Source organism: Helianthus annuus, chromosome 17, assembly GCF_002127325.2.
Source record: "Helianthus annuus cultivar XRQ/B chromosome 17, HanXRQr2.0-SUNRISE, whole genome shotgun sequence".
NCBI classification, from domain to species: Eukaryota; Viridiplantae; Streptophyta; class Magnoliopsida; order Asterales; family Asteraceae; genus Helianthus; species Helianthus annuus.
The window spans coordinates 17,530,537-17,551,658 of NC_035449.2; the positions used below are offsets into that span (position 1 = coordinate 17,530,537).

General features: G+C 37.2%; 2 protein-coding genes and 1 long non-coding RNA gene across 4 annotated transcripts; 2 read left to right on the plus strand and 1 right to left on the minus strand.

Annotated features, from left to right (window-relative positions):
- The first annotated feature begins 713 nt into the window (after positions 1 to 713).
- LOC110938391 lies at positions 714 to 7,243 on the plus strand. 2 transcript variants are annotated; one of them, XR_004886253.1, is made up of 3 exons: positions 714 to 981; positions 6,794 to 7,140; positions 7,217 to 7,243. It is a non-coding gene; the product is annotated as an uncharacterized LOC110938391 (long non-coding RNA). The 2 variants fall into 2 exon arrangements; XR_004886254.1 differs by having other exon boundaries at positions 6,794 to 6,864; positions 6,944 to 7,235.
- A 2,218-nt stretch (positions 7,244 to 9,461) lies between these two features.
- LOC110939525 lies at positions 9,462 to 10,912 on the minus strand. The gene is made up of 3 exons (XM_022181084.1): positions 10,382 to 10,912; positions 9,802 to 9,995; positions 9,462 to 9,735 (listed from the first exon to the last, which is right to left on the minus strand). Exons 1-3 carry the CDS (start codon positions 10,910 to 10,912, stop codon positions 9,462 to 9,464), a joined length of 999 nt encoding a protein of 332 aa, XP_022036776.1.
- Positions 10,913 to 15,638: 4,726 nt separating this feature from the next.
- On the plus strand, positions 15,639 to 19,409 carry LOC110939571 (serine/threonine-protein kinase PBS1). Its single transcript, XM_022181127.2, has 5 exons — positions 15,639 to 16,069; positions 16,461 to 16,666; positions 17,450 to 17,639; positions 17,728 to 18,119; positions 18,784 to 19,409. Exons 1-5 carry the CDS (start codon positions 15,949 to 15,951, stop codon positions 19,210 to 19,212), a joined length of 1,338 nt encoding a protein of 445 aa, XP_022036819.1. The 5' UTR covers positions 15,639 to 15,948; the 3' UTR covers positions 19,213 to 19,409.
- The last annotated feature ends 1,713 nt before the right edge of the window (positions 19,410 to 21,122 follow it).

Here is a 21,122-nt window from a genome sequence, read left to right on the forward strand (position 1 = left end):
ATCTAAAGTGTTAAAAGTTGAAACACATTCGTGTCGACTTCATGGTTTAAATGAAAACGAATCTGACGTAATTAATATTATTTTACTTTACATAAAAATAAAGGCATAATTGATATTAGTTTCGCCATAAAGAAAATAAAGGTAAATATCAAATGACAACATATTTTTGTTAAATGCCTGTGGTCTAAATGCATATGGTGGAATATTGTAGCCTGGATGCGAGTCAGTTACCCTGCCGACAGCCAAGACCTTCGGACCCTTGTGGATTACCTGAAGTCGCAACCGGGAAGTAAAACATGGAAGAGGGTAGTTTATTCGATCGTTATGGGGACGATTTGGCGTATTTGGGATGCGAGGAACGAGAAGACGTTCAATAATAAGTTTATTCCGATTTCGAAAACTGTGGACATGATCAAAGAGGACGTCTTCTTATGGATTAATAACCGATCCGATCTTCCGATTCCAGGCTGGGAGAAGTGGAAGCTCTTTGACATTATTGAAATGTTGTAATCCGTTTTTCCTTTTTGTTTCGTTTTCGTTTTTTGTTTCCTTGGGGTGTTTTCTTAGCTGCTTGCTGGCTCTTTATATATATATATATAAAGTGATTTTGCCGTTCAAAAAAAAAATGATTGCTACAGTAGTATTGAGGGTATTTTCGTAAATTCGCTGTCCATTGAGCACGCATTTGTAATCCATGCCTTCCACCGCCCACTTCAATTTTCTTCCTTTTTCCTCATTACCTACACTAACGCAGATGATAGAGAGAGAAACTGAAGCGTCCAAAGGAAACCAGCGGCTTCTCCGACGGTGGCGATAGCGGCGAGGTCTGAACTCAGACGGTCAAGCGTCTAAAGGAAACCAACGGCTTCTCCGACGGTGGCGATAGCGGCGAGGCCTGAACTCCGACGGTGGCGACAGCGACGAGGAGAATTGCTACCAACGGCAGCAACGTAGGTGGAAAAAAAAAGAAGAAAATCCGTGGTATGGTAAATTGTAATTACTCATTGAAGGGGTAAGGTCCCAAAAATCCCACAAAGATATGGGACCATACCACCAAACCGACCTTTCAACCTTTCTAACCTTGCGCGGCCGCGCATTGGTCTTGCAGAAGGAAGAAAGAAACTAACAAGCGATAGTCGCGCGCCCAAAGGGAAAACTGAACCCTTGCGACGCCTTCCATTTAACAAAGGGTCAAAAACCCTGAGACCAAAAATGTCCACCCAAATATCAAGACTTGGATATTATTTTACCCAGACTAGGATTTGTTCAGCTATGTACACACTAAAAGGTGTCACACCAGATTGCAGCAGTAATCTTCTAGAAGAGGTACAATCGTGCACCACCCAGACGGTTATAACCGTCTGGACACGTGTCATCATCACAAACATTCCTGAAATCACAACGATAGCATGTAATTGAAGAATGATCTCCACTTGGATCACTTTCCACGTGGCAATTCCCTAGCCATAGGATCAGGTCACGATCCGTGTGCATCCACGTCTGATCAAGGCAAACTAACAAAGATTAAAAGAAACGTAACAGAAGGAAAAATAACCGCTACGGCGTTAGCATCTTCCGTTATCTTTTCAATAACAGATTTTCCCTCCCAAACTCTCGGTTATAAATAGGAGAATTCTTCAGGTAAAAATTCAGATCCAATTTCACTACTCAAATACCTTTATCTTCTCCGTTCAAATACTTATTCTCACACCGGAGTCGGGTCAAGGAGAGAACCCTCTTCTCCCCTTGACGAGGCTAATGGTGCTCTGTTTTGCAGAATCATCGGAGAAGGAGCTCGACTTCCACTGAACCAATTGAGAGAGAACTAACCTTTTATGCGGATTCAAACCCCCTGGTTCAATTGATTCTGATCTGTTGAACCAGTGTTTCTTCATTGGCGCCCACCGTTTTCTCAGTTTTTCTAGTTCCTATCTCGTTTCGGTTCAGTTCATCTCATTTTTCTGATGGCAGAGAATTCGTCTTCTCACCGGCAGCATGGTCCTCGACCAAACATCGGAAACAATTTCCAGAAAATAAGATTCCCAAAGCATGGGATTAGTAAATACCAAACTGCGTTAAACGCAATCACCAGATCTGATTCCTCAGACATCAGATCTGGAGAAGGAGTTAACATTACAGAATTGAATCTGGTAATCCCACCTTGGGGAAACATCCAATTCAGCCAGTACAAAGATGGCGGTCATCAGAAACAAATACACATGGTTCAAGGGGGACCATCACGAAGAACAAGCAAACGAAATTATGATCAACACTGGAGAGAACAACAAGTCGTGTTCCCTGTTGTTCCTGGGGGCCCTCAGGAAGAACGACCAGTAATTGTCACCTGTATTTTTGGTCATTACCGGACGGACTATATGTTCATAGATCCAGGAAGTTCGATGGACATCATATATGAACAGTGCTTTAAGCAGCTGGATCCGGAAGATAAAGCACGTTTGGAACAGGTCGATTTTCCTCTCACCGGATTCTGTAATGAAGCTGTTTTCCCGTTGGGGCAAATTGCTTTCCCGGTGACCTTATCAGATGGCAAACACTCACGAACAGTTACAGTAAATTTCATGGTCATGCCAGCAACATCACGACATGACATTTTGCTCGGGAGAAGGTCGCAAAGAGAATTCAGCATGATCACTTCCATCCCACATGCGGCTTGTGGATTTCCAACGGAAACCGGAGTTGCAATTCTCTATTCAAGCAAGGAAGTCATGTCCATAGATGATGAACCTCCAGCAAAGGCAGTCAAAACTTCAGCACCAAACGAACCAGAGAAATGGGTTCTGAACGGCGAATACCCAGAGCAAACCATTTTGCTAGGACACGCCATGTCACCAACAATACGTGTACAGCTGAAAAGCTTGTTGTCTAACAACAAAGATATATTTGCCTGGTGCCCAGCAGACATGACTGGGGTTCCACGCGATATCGCGCAACATTGTTTAAACACCAAACCATCAGTAGATCCGGTCGTTCAGGGAAGGCGCAGCTTCAGCGAAGAAAAAGCAAAAGCGATGGACGAGCAAGTAACAGAATTGCTCAACGCGGGAATCTTGCGCAAAGTGAAATACCATACATGGGTTGCCAATCCAGTCATGGTGCAAAAACATAATGGCGGGTGGAGAATGTGTGTCGACTTCAAAGACCTCAACAAAGCAATAAATTATGAAATGGCGGATGGCGTCCTTTATCGGAAATCATTCATGGGTCCATTACTACGTTGTGTTGATAAAACAGACGCTCAGTATCTGGTCAGAGAAATCCACGAGGGATTATGTGGGATACACGCAGGACCGCGTATGGTCGTGGCAAAAATAATGAACGCTGGGTATTATTGGCCAGACATGCACATGGATGCAGTTGATCTATTACGAAGGTGTGAGGCATGTCAACGCCATGCACCAAAGACGCTTCGACCTAAAAATCCGCTAATTCCCGTTACTTCCGCCTGGCCTTTCCAACAGTGGGGCATCGATCTTGTTGGCCCATTTCCTGACGCGCCGGGTGCAGTAAAATTCATCATCGTTGCAGTGGATTACTTCACAAAGTGGGTAGAAGCTAAAGCTTTGGCCACAACAACAGCAATGGTCATCCGCAAATTCATATGGGAACATATCATTTGCAGATTTGGGTTACCATTGCGCATTATTTCTGACAATGGTACAAACTTTGCTGCGGAAGACCTTCAAAAATGGTTCAAAGAAATGAACATTGAGCACATCTTCGCCTCCGTCGCGCATCCTCAAGCGAATGGTCAGGTAGAAAGCATAAACAAACAAATCGTTGACGGTATAAAAGCGCGACTTGGGACAGCGCGCAGGGGGTGGGTTGACGAGCTTCCCAGCATCCTCTGGGCGCACAGAACAATGCCAAAGACTAGCATCGGAGAAACACCGTTCAGTTTAGTCTATGGGTCAGAAGCTGTCATTCCAGCTGAAATAGGCCTACCCTCGCCGCGCATGTTAGCAATGGAAAAGCAGGACAATGAACAAGAACGGAGGATGGATTTAGACCTTCTGGAAGAAAGGCGCGAGAACGCGGCCATAGCAGAAGCAAGGTACAAATCCAAGTTAGAAAAATATTACAACGCGCGGGTACGTATTTGCACGTTTGTCCCCGGAGATTTTGTCTTGCGCGACAACGAGGCTTCAAACGCCGAAAAACCCGGCAAATTAGCGCCAAGGTGGGAAGGACCGTATGTCATTAACGAAGTCTTAGGCAAAGGAGCATATACCCTAAAAAGGGTCGATGGGACTCTCGTTCCCCGCACCTGGAACGCGCAACAATTGCGCAGGTGTTACATGTAAACAAACCTATAAAGCAAAAAGAACATACAGGCGATGTATTTCCTTATCTTATCTTGTATCACGGGCCTTGCGCTTTTATCAATACAAGTATTACTTTTAGTAACATCACTGTTTATTACAAATTGCATGAAATTTCTTTGGTTCGCGCGAAAACGACATGGTCAAACATTGTACACCTCATGAACAGTCTCAAAACAGGCAAACTGTTGACAAACGTTCACACATGAGCACAATACCATTCCTCATTCGCCTCACCTATTCAAAAGTAATTACACACATGCAACATATTGTAATACACACATATACGAATCATAGCAAACAATCTTCAAAAAAGTATATAATCATATACATTATCAAAAAGTGTAACACAAACACTTAACAAGATCATCACAATGATCTTCAAAAAAATATAATCATGTCCAGTACCCAAAAGCTTACAAACAAGAAAAAAAAAGCATTAACAAAGACGGAGGCAGACCCTGGGCTTCAATGTCTAGTTAGCACCAGCACCATCATCAACAGAAGACACCTGCCTGCTCCGGCGAATCCTCCGACGTCGGTATACCAACCGACATTCCCCCCTCTGAAGCATCGGAAACCGAGTCATCAATCCACCAACATCCAATACAGCATCGACACCAGCAGAAACGTCAGTATGACAAGAGATTTTGCACTCAGAATCAGCAATTGCAGGGGAAACAGGCTTGATCAGTTTCTTCACCGGTGCAACAATGAGAGGCGGTGAACGAGACAGAAGAACGAGACCTTCAGCAGCATCATACACTCTAAGAGCATCTAGCATAAGACGAGTGTGGTAAGAACGCTTCATCTTCTTTGACAAAACTCAACTAAGATCAAGCGTTTCAAACATACACATACAAAAAGAACTCAACATCTCGAAAAAAGAGAAATCCATCATTAACTATCAGAACTGTCACATCCAAACGGCGCTACAGGAACTTGGGTCACTTCTTCATTAATGAAGCCTCACAAAGCGCCATTACAAATCTCGAGACCAATGAGGAAAAATACCCACTTTAACTGACAGGTGACATCATTACCTGACAGAACATGATTACAAATCACATTTTTTCCTCTAAAAAAAAGAAAAAAAATCATCATTACAAATTCAAACCTTCTCATAGAAGTTTTCTCATTTTCTAGCGCCCCAAAAAAGACATTCCTCTCTCCTAAGTCCAGTGCTCCACTTATTTGCATAAGTACAACACTAGACTGGGGGGACTTGAAGGGGTAAGGTCCCAAAAATCCCACAAAGATATGGGACCATACCACCAAACCGACCTTTCAACCTTTCTAACCTTGCGCGGCCGCGCATTGGTCTTGCAGAAGGAAGAAAGAAACTAACAAGCGATAGTCGCGCGCCCAAAGGGAAAACTGAACCCTTGCGACGCCTTCCATTTAACAAAGGGTCAAAAACCCTGAGACCAAAAATGTCCACCCAAATATCCAGACTTGGATATTATTTTACCCAGACTAGGATTTGTTCAGCTGTGTACACACTAAAAGGTGTCACACCAGATTGCAGCAGTAATCTTCTAGAAGAGGTACAATCGTGCACCACCCAGACGGTTATAACCGTCTGGACACGTGTCATCATCACAAACATTCCTGAAATCACAACGATAGCATGTAATTGAAGAATGATCTCCACTTGGATCACTTTCCACGTGGCAATTCCCTAGCCATAGGATCAGGTCACGATCCGTGTGCATCCACGTCTGATCAAGGCAAACTAACAAAGATTAAAAGAAACGTAACGGAAGGAAAAATAACCGCTACGGCGTTAGCATCTTCCGTTATCTTTTCAATAACAGATTTTCCCTCCCAAACTCTCGGTTATAAATAGGAGAATTCTTCAGGTAAAAATTCAGATCCAATTTCACTACTCAAATACCTTTATCTTCTCCGTTCAAATACTTATTCTCACACCAGAGTCGGGTCAAGGAGAGAACCCTCTTCTCCCCTTGACGAGGCTAACGGTGCTCTGTTTTGCAGAATCATCGGAGAAGGAGCTCGACTTCCACTGAACCAATTGAGAGAGAACTAACCTTTTATGCGGATTCAAACCCCCTGGTTCAATTGATTCTGATCTGTTGAACCAGTGTTTCTTCACTCATCAACCGTAACAATAAGAGTGATTGAAATTTTAATGTTTTTTTGAGACATATTTGGGGTTTTAAACATATGATGAATTGTAATGATTTAGAATGTTGATTCCATATGTAAAAAAATTGCTGATATAAATTCTTGGTCTAGATTAGACTCTATTAAGGAAAAAATAAAATTGGTCAAGTCCTTCACTGTTCTCATTGAATTACTTTGATAATTTAGGAGTGGTTATCATGCGTATGGATGATAAGGATTACCACTTTTTTATTCGTATAGAACATTGTCTTCGATAAAAGTACTAAAATAATGCTAATTTTTAGTATTTTGATCTGTATTTATAGGCGCAATCGTCTGGTTTATCGAAGAAGTACCAAAGAGATAGAAGAAGCCTACCTCCTAATTTGTATAACAGGTGATTGATGCCCTATTAAGTTTATTTTTATGTTTTTTGTTTGATATTATTTACCTAGAAGTTAATAGAATGTTTTTAGTTGAAGAATATCGCAGCCGTCCATGTATAGTGACATGGTTTAGGGATATGGATATCTAAATTCTAATGAACCTCTGTTAATAAGGATGGTTTGGTTGAGAACTATAGGGGGCGGAGGAGATGATGTTAATCCGAACATCACAGTGTTTAATGGAGCCTATTTTTGTACAAATTTTTAGGCCTTTGATTTGTCAACTTGTAAGTTCATCTCATATGTCTAAATGACTCATATGTTGAATCACCAATAATAGGGCTGTTTCATGTTGAATTTCAGTTGAAAGATAAAATTTAGCCACAGTCTTCATAGCTGGCTTCGGCTTCACAACCGGCTTTCGCAGACGGTTTACCTTTCACAGCTGGGTTCACTTTCGCAAACAACTTTGCTTTACCAATGACACGTTTAGTTTAGATGTTAGGACTGATCTTGTGTAAGTATGGCCAGGAATGTTACCTAAGTAACGGGATGGCATGTGTTGATATTATAGGTACTTGAACTTTATGGTGTACAAAATAGCATCTGATTTGGATCAAATCGATACAGGTAAGAAAATAAGAAAAGCCACTGTAAAACAAAATTCCACAATACTTGGTATATATTGTAGTTTGTTTCTGTCTTTCGAAGTTATCACTGGCTGTATGCGAAACTGTTAGTTATCTGTACCAGCCACTAGCGATATGCGGAACTGTTAGTTATCTGTACCCTGCCGTAACGCGGCGGGTACTTCTACTAGTTAATATTATTTTACTTCACAAAAAAATAAAGGCATGATTGATATTAGTTTCGCCATAAAGAAAATAAAGGTAAAATTGCCTAGTAATAAGTAATAGAGTAGACTGCAATTTTACCCCCTGAGGTTAGGGGTCATTGGCATGTCTACCCCCTAAGGAAATAATTGCATTTTTACCCCCCCACTGTTTGGGGTTATGTCGCATGTTTACCCCCCGGACCAAGTTTCCGTTATTGTTACCGTTAGTTTGTAGTGAAAAGTCCAAACTACCCTTTATCTTCCCCATTAATAGGTTCAACCTGCCCTAAATCGCTATCGTTCTTCAATCGACCCCCAATCACTGCCCTCAATCGCTCAATTCACTGCCCTCAATTCTCTGCCCTCTAATCAGTGCCCTGAACATGTCTTCATCTTCGTCATCTGTGCTTCGATTCAAGGGCAAAACTCAACATTCAGACATCATATGTTCATGTGGTGCGAAAACAGTGGTGAAACAATCAGAATCGACAGCTAATCCTGGTCGTTGGTATATTCGATGTGTAAGTTTCTTCTGTTTTATGCTTATTGAATCTTAACTTTGTTGGAAAGTCTTGCTTATGATGTCCGATAATAGGTTGGAGGATGTGGATTCCTAAGATGGGCTGACAAAGGTGAAGAACAGGGATGTCCGGTTTGCGGAGAGGTAATGCCTGGTTTAATTGATGAGTTGGCTAAGTGCAAAGAACAGTTGGGTCGGTACAAGAATGGAGATGTGTTGAAACTGAAGATGTACTTTGTGATTACTTGGGTGTTCATTGTTCTACTGTTTTTGGTTAAGTAGTTTAATGTGGACAAGAGTCTGAATTGATGTACTTTAATTGATGATTGTTCTACTGTTTTTGGTTAATTATACTTTGTGATGCAATGGTCTTTTTGAAGTTCTTATTATATGTTTGTTTGGTAGACTGGTTGTAATTCTGTAGGTAAGGATGTTGACAATGAGAAAGATGTTGGTAAGGATGAAGACGTCGTTGCAGCCGAAGAACCAGACAGTTATGTCTACTTTGAGGATCAAGAGTCTGAGATACTCAGACCTTACATGGAGCAAGAAACTGATTATGAAAAGATATTCGGAGATCCGACAAAGGATTATGACCCTGAAGTGCTGGAACATGCATGGGATTACACATATTGGGATGAAGATGATGATTGGTACTTTGACCCATATGAAGGGGAGCATGGTTCTGATTCGGATTGGTCTTGTTTTGATGATTGTCACTGGAAATAGGCTAGATTTTGTTTGGTTTTAAGTTTGTATGTTGGACCTCTTATTTGTACTAAATGTTGCAATGTAATGTAATCGAATCACTTTCCGCCTCTTATTTGTACTAAAGCAGCCAAACATAAAGATTGTAAACCAAAATGCAGCCATATTTGTATAGAACCCAAAATACAAACTTGACAAACCATACATAAAGGTACAAACCAAACATTGTCTTGACCAAAGTTGACAAACCTAACATTGTCTTGAACAAACCAAACATAAAGGTACAAACCAAACATTATCTTGAACGAACTTGACAAACAAACAAACATAGTCTAAACTTTCAAACCATCCATCACTCATCAAGATTGTAAACTGGTGCACCTTAAGTGGCAGTGTGTGATTCCTGTGAAGCAATGGATTGTTCAACCCCTTGTCCTTTGCAGTTCCTGACATTGTGACCCATATTCTCACATTTACCACACTTGATGCTACTACCCTTTCTGGTCATTTTACCTCCTTTGTCAAACTCCTGCTCAAGCTCTTTTTCACCATATGCCTTCTTTCTTTTCTTCTTTGGCCTTCCAACTTGTGTATGTATGATGCTTTGGTGGGATGAGTGTTGTTGGACACTCTGAAGGAGTCCACATCTCCGGCCCGTTGATTGGCTCTATGACATTGTAATAAACTTTCTTCCACGTTGACAGCCAATACACTTCATCCACCCAGTCTTCTGGTATGCCAGCATCAATGCTATTCCTTGACATATCCCATATGGCTGCAACTGCATGTTTGCAAGGCATCCCTGTCAAATCCCACTTTCTGCATGCACAAGTTTTATGTTTAACATTCACAACACACTGTGATCTCGGACCTTTGACTTGATACTTGTTCGAATCAACCATTAAAACAGACATTTCGGCAGCCTGTTTCTTGATCTCATCGAAGACCTCAGTGGCATGAGGAGTCAGTGGCCCCGTACACTTTGCTTGTAATTTCTTAACATTCACTATCCTCTTCGTCATGCCCGAATGAATTCTAGGCATGTGATAATCGGCTTGTCCCTTGCTCATACGATTTGTCTGTTAAAAACCTCACATATGTTGTTCAGCAACATATCACATTTAGCTCTTCCAGAAAAATATGCTCTTGACCAAGCAGTGAATGGGATCTCATTCAGCCAGTTATACATAGCTCGTTCTGTTGTCTTAATTTCTTCCGTAGCTTTGTTAAAGTATGGAATAGATGTCTTCCTTCCGGCTGACCAAAGCAAATTCTTGTAAAGATCTCCACGTCACTTGGATTTCATGTTCTCATGAATGTGCCTCAAACAAAATCTGTGCTCAGCATTAGGAAAAACAGCTACCATAGCAGGAATCAGACCTTGTGATATAAAATGCAATTAATGACAATATTTTGCTAAGAAAGTTTTTTGCAATGTTTGAATTAACACTTAAGAACTTATTACCTTTTGTCTGTCACTGATGAAGGTGAAACAAGAGTTAGCCATACACCCTAGGTCATCTCTCAACAGTTGCAAAAACCATTTCCAGGTTTGTGTTGTTTCTGCCTTAACAAGGGCATAACAAACTGGATATATGCTATTGTTCCCATCAATACCAACAACACTCAAGATCTGTCCAGGAATTGGACCTTTCATGAAACAACCATCCACACCCAGCAATGGTCTTCCAATCATCTTAAATCCTCTCATCATAGAGGCAAAACAAAAATAAACCCTTTGAAACTGCCTTGTAGGACTAGCTGAGTTCCCACATGGCTCCACATCAATTTTAATTGTACTACCTGGGTTGGCTTTTAGAAGTTCATCACAGTATGACCTTAGCATACCATACTGTTCTTGGTAATCACCATAGATCTTCGTAGTTGCGATCCTCTTGGCTCTGAAGACCTTATGTAGTGATATTTCAAGTTGATGCTTCCGAAGCAGTTGACTTTGGATTGCTTGAATTGGCTTGTATGGATTGCTTTCAATCATAGGTTGATCTCTCTGGCAATCGAACTCATTGTGTACAAAGAAATGACCCTTGTTGTCAAACAATTGTGTTGATTATGAATGGTCTTCACACACCACTTATCCTTGTCTGTGTTCCTTGAGATGTGAACTGCCCAAGGACATGTGGGCTTGGTATGCCTTTTAAGATGCTTGTATTTTTGCCCTACTTTGGTGCATTTACTATTTTGCCCCTCTTCTCCCTTTCTTTTTACAGGACCAAGTAGTGGTGGATTGCTTCCAAAACATACTACCCTATACCTTAACAATTCAGTTTTTTAGAATAAACACACCCCTCCTTGCCTTAAGAGCATAATCTTTCACCATCTGATTCATCTTTTTCTTGTCATCAATAAGCTGGCCAACATAGAATGGCAGATCATTTGGACCTTTTGAAGCACTCTTGTTTCTCCTCCTTATCTTCCTGGCAACCTTATCTCTAAAGGTTGAATTTTCATCCGACCCATTTTCAAAATCCTCCAGGTCAACAGGCACATGACCTTCTTCGCTTCTGTCATCATCATGATCCCCATCACTTGAACCATCCAGCTCTTCCCTAGTAAAATCAACATTAGCCCTGAACCTCTGCATATCCACCTCTATTTCATAAACCAAATTATCTTCCTCAACATACTCATAATCAGGATCACTTCCTTCACTCTCTTCTTCATCTTCATTCATACTATGATTCTGATTATTTATTGTAAATGATGCTGGAACAATTGCTTTACATGCCCCTACAGGACCTTCACTTGTATTTTCCAATATTGTTGACATCCCGTGTTCAACATACATGTCTATCATGTTGACTCCTTGACGCACATGAACAAAGATAGGCTATAAGTCAACATCACATTTTAATGTCCTAAGACCAAAATCCAATGAACATTAGGGTTCCTTGTAATGAATGCAGAAAAACAAACCATCATTGTATCCTAATTTCTTAACCATCTCGTCTAAAACATCAGTATTCAACACTCTAAAATCTACATGATCAATGTAGTTCATCTTCCCACCAAAGTATTTCCTATTTGGGTTTTCTACAAAATTACCTCCATGGTGAAGTTTAATGGTAAATTGAGATGGGGTTTCTCTTGTAAACACAAATCAACAACAAATTAACACAGAAAAAAGTTAAACTTTTACCTAATTCAGACCCCTTTGAGCTTGCATGTCACTTACGGTACATTTCACCCGGTTCAAAATACTGATCTTCAGCTCGTATCTTCCACAATCGAAGATCCATGCTCGTAACAGACTTCCAATCTTATGTAATTGTTGAAGAATGCCTGATCGCCGGTGCAGAGCTCTTCAATTTCGATTTAGGTTAAGTTCAGGGTTTCAAAGTGATGAATTGGTGATTAAATGAGGTTGCAGGTCAACATGAAAGCGAAATTACCTAATTGCCCTTTGACCATTAACAGAAATCGCTAACATCTAACGGAAACTTGGTCCGGGGGGTAAATATGCGACATAACCCCAAACAGTGGGGGGTAAAAATGCAATTATTTCCTTAGGGGGGGTAGACATGCCAATGACCCCTAACCTCAGGGGGTAAAATTGCAGTTTACTCTAAGTAATAACTAGTGGGATACCCTCGCGCTACGCTGCGAGAATTAAGCAAGAATTCGATCAGTCGGTATCAGTTCGGTTTTTATGGCATCGACACTCGTTATAATTACTAATTACTGAAAGAGAAAACTCCAAAAATAAAATCTTGATATACCTAAAAGAATATTGACACGTATTTTACATCAATTGAAAACCATCACAAATATCCATACCAGTTCCAGTAATACCAATACCGGTACCGATGTTGCTCGGTCGGAATCAGTTCCCCATGGTAGCGGCACTTGCATAAATTTAGATACCAAAAAAGATACTCTATCTTGTATATAAATTTATATCGAAATGTCTAGCAAAAAAATTACACATAGTCGTATGTTCAGACTTTTTAAAAAAGTTAACGAACACAAATTGTTTGAAATATCACATTAATAAAATATAAACAGATTAAAGATGTATATTACGCATACCTGTACTGATATAAAAATATTAATTTTTTTAATTATGTAATATTTAGTTAGTTTAAATTAATATACTAATGGGAACTTTCAATATTATAAGTTAGGAAATAAATGTGATGCATGATTTATTTATACATTGGTTGAAATGAAAAGTAAGTGAATATTTAGTGTTAAAAACAAAAAAAAGTATATGTATATATAGTCCCTACTTGTTTGAAATCTAGTGTTCAAAATATAAAAATAAAAAGTTAACTGTAGTTAACATCACATGTTTGTAAGCACTTATAAACTTGAACATTATAGGATTACCTTTCACCCTATGGATAGAAGAGATGCAATTTACCATCACATCATGTCCTTTAACGACATGTTAACAATTGAGTTAATAATCTCTTCCAATAGTCATTATTCGATCCGAGATGTGATAAGGAAAATAACGCATAATTTTAGAGTGTGATATGCGTAACCATACATATTCGACACCAGTATTCATAAAATGCATCATGTAAAGGCTAGACACATCAATGTTAAAAAAAAACTTCCGTTATGAACACCCATTACAAATCGAATCATAACTAAAAAGTTGGATGCGCCATATAATCAACGATGTCTCAAAACTCAATATACAAAAAATGGATCAAAACTAAAATGTTGGATGTAGGTCTTAATGAGTTATAACAAGTTTAACTATCGATGTAATATAATTAGACATAGGGATGCCATAATCGAGTAGAGCTAGAACTAGCTAATTTAATTCAGAGAACTCGAGATTGCACATTTCGAGTTCTTTATCCAAATCTCGAGCTTGATAAGCGGTTATGATATTGTCTAACCATCTTATGTATGCCACTAAAAGAAAACTAAATACATATGTTTATAAAGTTATCATACTTCTCTACTTCAAATTATCAGTGTACATTGAACGGATGTGTTAATGATTACTCCTATGTATGCATGTATCTAAAAGCGTTCAAGCATGACTCTGATTCGAAATAGCCTTAGTGGTATTGAAGGTGAATGATCAAAGTTGTTGATGGTGAAACCAAGTGACCATAAAAAAAAATCGTAAGTTTAGAAAGAAAAAAAAATCATGACTAGTTGTTATATATATATATATATATATATATCATCAAGTCACCTTTATACCACACATGTAACTTTATAGTAGCGTACATTATCTAAACGGCTGTTAAGAGTACATAAATCCATAAATTATGTGCAACTACATGAATAATAATAATAATAATATTAATAATAATAATAATAATAATAATAATAATAATAATAATAATAATAACAATAATAACAATAATAATAATAACAATAATAATAACAATAATAATAACAATAATAATAATTACAATAACAATAATAATAATAATAATAATAATAATAATAATAATAATAATAATAGTAATAATAATAATAGTAATAATAATAATAATAATAATAGTAATAATAATAATAGTAATAATAATAATAATAGTAATAATAATAATAATAATAATAATAATAATAATAATAATAATAATAATAATAATAATAATAATAATAATAATAATAATAATAATAATGTCTTCATATATACAATCTTTTCGTCATATGTTGTTCTACTAACCCGTTGTCATCTATAAAATATAACACTTATGTTATCGCCATATGAAATGTATATATTGGCAAACATATGAAAATGGTCCTGATTAGTTTAATGAGTGATTATATAATGTTTTTATCATATTATAGAGTAGTACGGGTGCTTTAGAATGATATAAACCAATTCAAAGCAAATGAATTTTGTCACGAAATATGGTGTAAATCAAGACTTACCTACAATGTTATCTTACAAAACGTATATTTTATAATAGATACAGTATATTGAATAGTGATGACATTTCAATGTTTTCAATAGATCGTCTTTAGTACTCTACAAGAATTGATGACATTAAACGGTTACTTTTCAAAATAAACTGTTTCATAGGTGAAAACAATAGAAGAGTTTTTAGTAATTACCCATCTAAGATTCACATTGATTAGATTTATCTTCGACCAAATTTGTGAGGTTGACTAAGACATGTTTTTACTTTTTAGGCAATATGTGAGTATATTGCAAATACCTTAATACGTTTCCCGATTTATCTGAAATTAAATTAAAGTAAATTCTAAACATAAACGTTAATATGCTTCCCGATTTATCTAAAGCAAATCCTTTATGAGAATTAATTAAAGTAAATTATAACGTAGACCTTTTCTTTACTAAAAGTGCATAATAAACCATAAAAATAATTATTTTAAGATTTTCTTTGTAACGGTTTATTTACCAACTCATAGTAATATTAATGAAAAATTAATACAAAATAGTTTTAGATTCATTGTACCTAGTTGTATTATTCTACAAATGTGATTTGTAAGCTATTTATTCCTTTCCTAACCCACACACACACATTATTGTTTTCTCTTCTTTTATAGTAAAAAAACTATATTGTCATCAATACAATTTTTTAATTAATTAAAGTTCAATTCAAAAGTTATTCTCTATGTTTTTAGTTTAAGGGTGCAATAAGAAAAAAAAAACAAATATCACTTTCCAATTCACAAGCCTTAATTATAAATAATAAAAAAAAATAATCAACAACACCAAAAATAATACACATATGCATATGCATATGTATTCCATTAATTTGGTCAAAATGGAGTGTGAATGATACGACGACGTGTCGTTGATGAAAGACGCATCTTAACATATACACTCCCTCTACTCGTTTCTTGATTTCTCTCTTCTTTCAATTTCCTGCTTTCAACTCTCAATCAATCGATAATATTCTCATCACTTGGATTCAAGATCAGATTTTTCCATCTGGGTTTCAATCAAGATTGATTCTTGCGCATTCAGAAATCCAAAAAACTGTTGATTTGAAATCATTTGATTACAAATTAATCATCTTTAATTAATCTGGGGTTTTGAAGATAGAAACAGAGATAAAGATTAATCAATTCATGGGTTGTTTTTCTTGTTTTGATTCGAGGGTAGAAGAAAAAAAGATTCCTCAAAAAGTTGGGGCTGATCAACCTCAACTCCACTCACCTGCTTCTTCCAATATCTCCAGATTACCTTCTGGTATGTATGTACGTGTGTTTATTTAATAATTAAGTTTATAATTTGAAGTATGAATGGATATTAGATAGATAGATAGATATACAATATTGGTTGTTTGATCTGATCTATGTTTGTATGTATTAGGATTTCGGAATCCCCTTTTGTGTCTTACTTGTTATGACTAGTTGATTATTCTTTTTTTGATTGATGTAGACCCCATTAGGTTATATGATATAAACATCATTTTCATTTCTTTATGTTATTGAGAAATTTGATTGACTGTTATACTGTTGTACTGTGCCTTTTTAGGTTTGAGAGATCTAATTGAATTGTGCAGTTATTAATCATTTAATTCATTTAATCTTGTGTAATTTGAATTGGTTTTATTGGTATTGAATGATTGGATTTGCAGGTGTGGATAGATTGAAGAACAAAAATAATGTGAGTTTGAGGAGGGAATCGTCGGGCCCGAAAGATGGCCCGTATAGTCAAATTCCTGCACATACTTTCACATTCCGTGAGCTTGCGGCTGCAACGCGTAATTTTAGCCCCGATTGCTTTTTAGGGGAGGGTGGGTTTGGATCTGTGTATAGAGGGCGTCTTCAGGGCAGCGGTCAGGTATTTTCCGTTAATTTTTTTTTTTTTTTTTGTGAATTTTATGGTATTTGCAATCTTGATTACATGAAGGAAACTAATTTACTGAACTGTATCGTTTTGGGTATTGTGTGTGCTCTTCAAAGATTCCGTTGACTGATAAATTCTTTGAATTTTAGTAAAAACAATTTGGGGATTTAGCGCTTAGAGATATTTGACCATTGTATTTAGGGTAGTTTATTAAAAACCGGTTAAAGATTAGTAGATTGCTATGGGTTGTCTTCATGATTACAAAAACATTACCATTCCAATAAAAGCTTAAATCTTTGCGTAAAACCGAGTTAGGGCGGCAGGTTGTATTGGGTTGGCCTGTAAACATTTTTGTTTCCATATGTATAGTTTTATTTGTGGATAGTTAATATATTTCTTATGATTACAAAAACATTATCATTTCAATAAAAAAAGTTTAAATTCTTGCATAAAACCGAGCTAGGAAGACATATGCGTAAAAACACACCCTTTGACCCGCTGCCCCATTTGGACCCGTTCATAAGTAAACGAACCGAAAATGACAGTTGTGATCCATCATTGAATCTAAAGTCTAAGATCAAGGGGGGGGGGGGGGTGATTACTGGGTATGGTCATCATAACAAATATTTTTCAGATGATGCACCACGATAACTTTTTTTATTTCTTATTTTCTTTTCCCATAACAAATTACAACTATTTTTCAGGTCATGCACTTTTTTATATCGAATTCGACTAGTCATATCGTTTCTTAAATTAAAATCTAACTCTGTTTTACAGATTGTAGCGGTCAAACAATTGGACAGAAACGGACTCCAGGGTAACCGTGAATTCCTTGTGGAAGTTCTTATGCTCAGTCTTTTACATCATCCCAATTTAGTGAACTTAATCGGGTACTGTGCGGACGGTGACCAAAGACTTCTTGTTTATGAATTCATGCCATTGGGATCATTAGAAGATCATCTTCTAGGTAACCATCTTTGCGTATTAGAGCCGGTTATGTTGATAACTTGATATATAATAATAATTCGACTAATTTATTTATGTACTCTTTGCAGATCTTCCGCCAGATAGAGAAGCGTTAGATTGGAACACGAGAATGAAGATAGCGGCAGGTGCAGCGAAAGGTTTGGAGTTTCTGCACGACAAGGCTAACCCTCCGGTTATTTATCGGGATTTCAAATCGTCAAACATTTTGCTTGGTGAGGGGTTTCAGCCGAAGCTTTCTGACTTTGGGCTGGCTAAGTTGGGCCCCACTGGAGATAAGTCTCATGTATCCACACGGGTCATGGGAACATATGGTTATTGTGCTCCTGAATATGCTATGACCGGTCAACTCACGGTTAAGTCCGATGTATACAGTTTTGGAGTGGTGTTTTTAGAACTTATTACGGGTCGAAAAGCCATTGACAGTGCTGCACCACAAGGACAACAGAATCTGGTCACTTGGGTAACCCCTTTGTTTCCATCATATGGAGTTTTTATTTTATTTTGAGTAAAATGCCATTTTCGTCCCTGAGGTTTGGCCAGTTTTGCGACTTTCGTCTAAAGGTTTGTGTTTTCGCATCTGGATCCAAAAGGTTTAAAATCTTGCCATTTTCATCCGGCTCGTTAACTCCATCCATTTTTCTTCGCTAAGTCAAGGGGTATTTCCGTCTTTTTGGTTAACTTAAACGGCAATTTTGTCTAACGAATTCGCTTAGGGGTATTTTAAATGCTTGTACATAAATTAAAAAGCCCGAATTGCCCTTTAAGTTAATAAAAAAGATGAAAATACCTCTGACTCAACAGAGAAAAATGGATGGAGTTAACGAGCCGGATGAAAATGGCAAGATTTCAAACCTTTTGTATTCAGATGCGGAAAACAAACCTTTGGACGATAGTCGCAAAACCGGTCAAACCTCAGGGATGGAAATGGCATTTTACTCTTTATTTTAAGTAAGATAATGTTTTGTTCTCGAGCGTCTAAAGGTTCTTACTGCATTTAGTAATGGGTCAAAATGAGCTAATAATTATATTTAAATAAATGTTCACCGTGTGTCCGTGTCAAACATTATTCATAATCCTATTTTCTAATTTGTGAATAAAATTAATTTCACTGTTTGTAATTACAGGCCCGACCCTTATTCAACGATAGAAGGAAGTTCGCAACGTTAGTGGACCCCAGGCTCGAAGGTCGTTATCCAATGAGGGGTCTCTACCAGGCTCTAGCCGTTGCATCGATGTGCATTCAAGAACAGGCTGCGGCTCGACCTCTAATTGGAGACGTGGTGACGGCCTTATCTTATCTCGCGAACCACACCTATGACCCTAGCGAGAGGAATGGTAGAGTTTCGAAGAATGAAGAAGGTGGCGGGTCGGGTCGTAGCAGATGGGGGGATCTAGAAGGTTCGGATAAAGGAGATTCGCCTCGAGAAACACAACCTCCAAAAATAGTGAACCGAGATCTTGATCGAGAACGAGCTGTTGCCGAGGCTAAAATGTGGGTGGAAAAAAGACGACAAAGTGCACAAGGAAGTTTTGACGGGAATCATAACGGTTAGGAGACGAGTATTGGTGAGTTGTTGTACGTTGTTTTTTGGTCAGTTTTTCGTCGTTTTCCCAATACTAGATTTAGGCAAAAGAGGCGTTTGTCTATGTATGTATGTATGTATACTAAATGAAGAGAATGGGAAAACTTTAAACATGTTTTATGGTAAATTTTGGTTTGTTTTTCTGTAACATATTGGCTGATGATACATAACATGGTTTTAGACTTTTAGCAACTTATTAAATGTGTCAATTTAGAGTTTTTTTTTATTGAAAAATTGATTTTTGTTAGGAATATATTCATATATTTCAAGAATTAGCAATTTAAAATTTATATTTGATTTTTTGAAGACAAAAAAGTGAAAGGGACAGTTTGGTCATTCAGTTTCTTAACTACCACTAATACAACAGTTGGTGTCATATTCGACAACATTACCTGTACGAGAATCATATATAGTTGGTCATGAATAAACATACTGTTTAAACATTTCTTAGGGTATACGGTGTGGAAAGTGGTAAACCCACTTTACCAATTGGCAAACCAATGCCAACATAGTTTGCCGAACACCATTTGCCGAAAAGGGGGCAAAATCGGTGAGTGGATGCCGATTCGGGAAGAGGGAGGGATGTGAGAGAGAGGGTATTGTGGGGTGGGGTCCAATCCAATCTCAACCAATCACACCTTTTTCCTTTTTTTTAAAAAAAAAAATAGTTTACCACTTCACCAAGTGTCTAAACCATTGCCAACATTTTGAGCATAGTTTACCACTTTGACATGGCACACTCTCATTGGTTGATTTTTTAGTTTGCCACTCAAAGTGTTTAACCACTCCCTACACCCTTAAGTCACATGACTTAAAAGGTTAAAACACATTATTATTTTAATTTGCATACATGCAATGGGGATGCAAGAAGCTGAAGTTGTGAGTATTTTACAGGAATAATCTTGCCACCAGCCACAAAGTTCTAAATACACGACTTGAACCACCTTAAATTTGAACATCATTATTATATTTTTTTTAATCAAAATTTATCATTAAATTACAAACTAATTTGTATCTTAGTTCATCCAAACTTAGAAAGGGAAAACTCATTTTTAAGGTTTTTTTTTTTCAGAACCCTTTGTATAAACTTAAGGGCCGTCCCCGAGAATGATAAAATACTTTTGGGCCCTGTGCAAAAAAAAAAAAAAAAAAAAAAATTGGGCCCCTCCCTATAATATAAACTCACAATCATATATCAAAAAACCACAATACGACTAGATTTGTTATAAAATAAACAAAACAAAAGTAGCGTAGCAAAAAGAACTGAATATATCTAAACATACCCAAATTAGTTTGGCAACACGAACCTTTTCATATAAAAAAATAGAACTAGATACTGAGTTTTTTTAAGTTTATATTGTAAATGGTTAAATGAGAAATAAAAAACCTACAAGAAAACATGTAAAGTTTGTTACGTAAATGATTAAATGAGAAGAAAAAATGAATGAACTTGCAATTTTGTGAAGGCCCAAATTTAGATGTGAAAAATCAAAATTAAAACTAAAAAAATAAGTTTGGAAAGTTGCAATTGATGTGAGCATAAATCAAAATTAAAACTAAAAAATAAGCTTGCAAAGTTGCAATTGGTGTGAGCACATAGGACTTTTTCCCCCTGTTGATAAAACAAAACATCAGTTGAAAAACCAAAAAGGAAAAAATAATCAATTAGAAATGAAAAACAACAAATGAAATAACCTGCTTAGAAATGAAAAACAAAAAAAAAATAATCAATTAGAAATGAAAAATGAAAGAACCGACTTAGAAATGAGAAACAAAAAAAGAAAAAAAAATAATCAATTAGAAATGAAAAAAGAAAAATGAAAGAACCGCCAGGAGGAATCGAACCCGGAAAGTCAACTTTGGAATTAATTGCTGCATCC

What these genes read in the sequence shown, in the direction of transcription:
- LOC110939525 (XM_022181084.1), bottom strand. Translation starts at nt 10,912, where the DNA reads ATGATTGAAAGCAATCCATACAAGCCAATTCAAGCAATCCAAAGTCAA. An exon ending in TCATCAGTGACAGACAAAAG is followed by an intron (nt 9,996 to 10,381) that starts GTAATAAGTTCT and finishes GGTTTTTAACAG; the next exon opens with ACAAATCGTATGAGCAAGGG. An exon ending in TTAATGGTTGATTCGAACAA is followed by an intron (nt 9,736 to 9,801) that starts GTATCAAGTCAA and finishes TTGTGCATGCAG; the next exon opens with AAAGTGGGATTTGACAGGGA.
- LOC110939571 (XM_022181127.2), top strand. Translation starts at nt 15,949, where the DNA reads ATGGGTTGTTTTTCTTGTTTTGATTCGAGGGTAGAAGAAAAAAAGATT. An exon ending in TATCTCCAGATTACCTTCTG is followed by an intron (nt 16,070 to 16,460) that starts GTATGTATGTAC and finishes TTGGATTTGCAG; the next exon opens with GTGTGGATAGATTGAAGAAC. An exon ending in GTCTTCAGGGCAGCGGTCAG is followed by an intron (nt 16,667 to 17,449) that starts GTATTTTCCGTT and finishes TCTGTTTTACAG; the next exon opens with ATTGTAGCGGTCAAACAATT.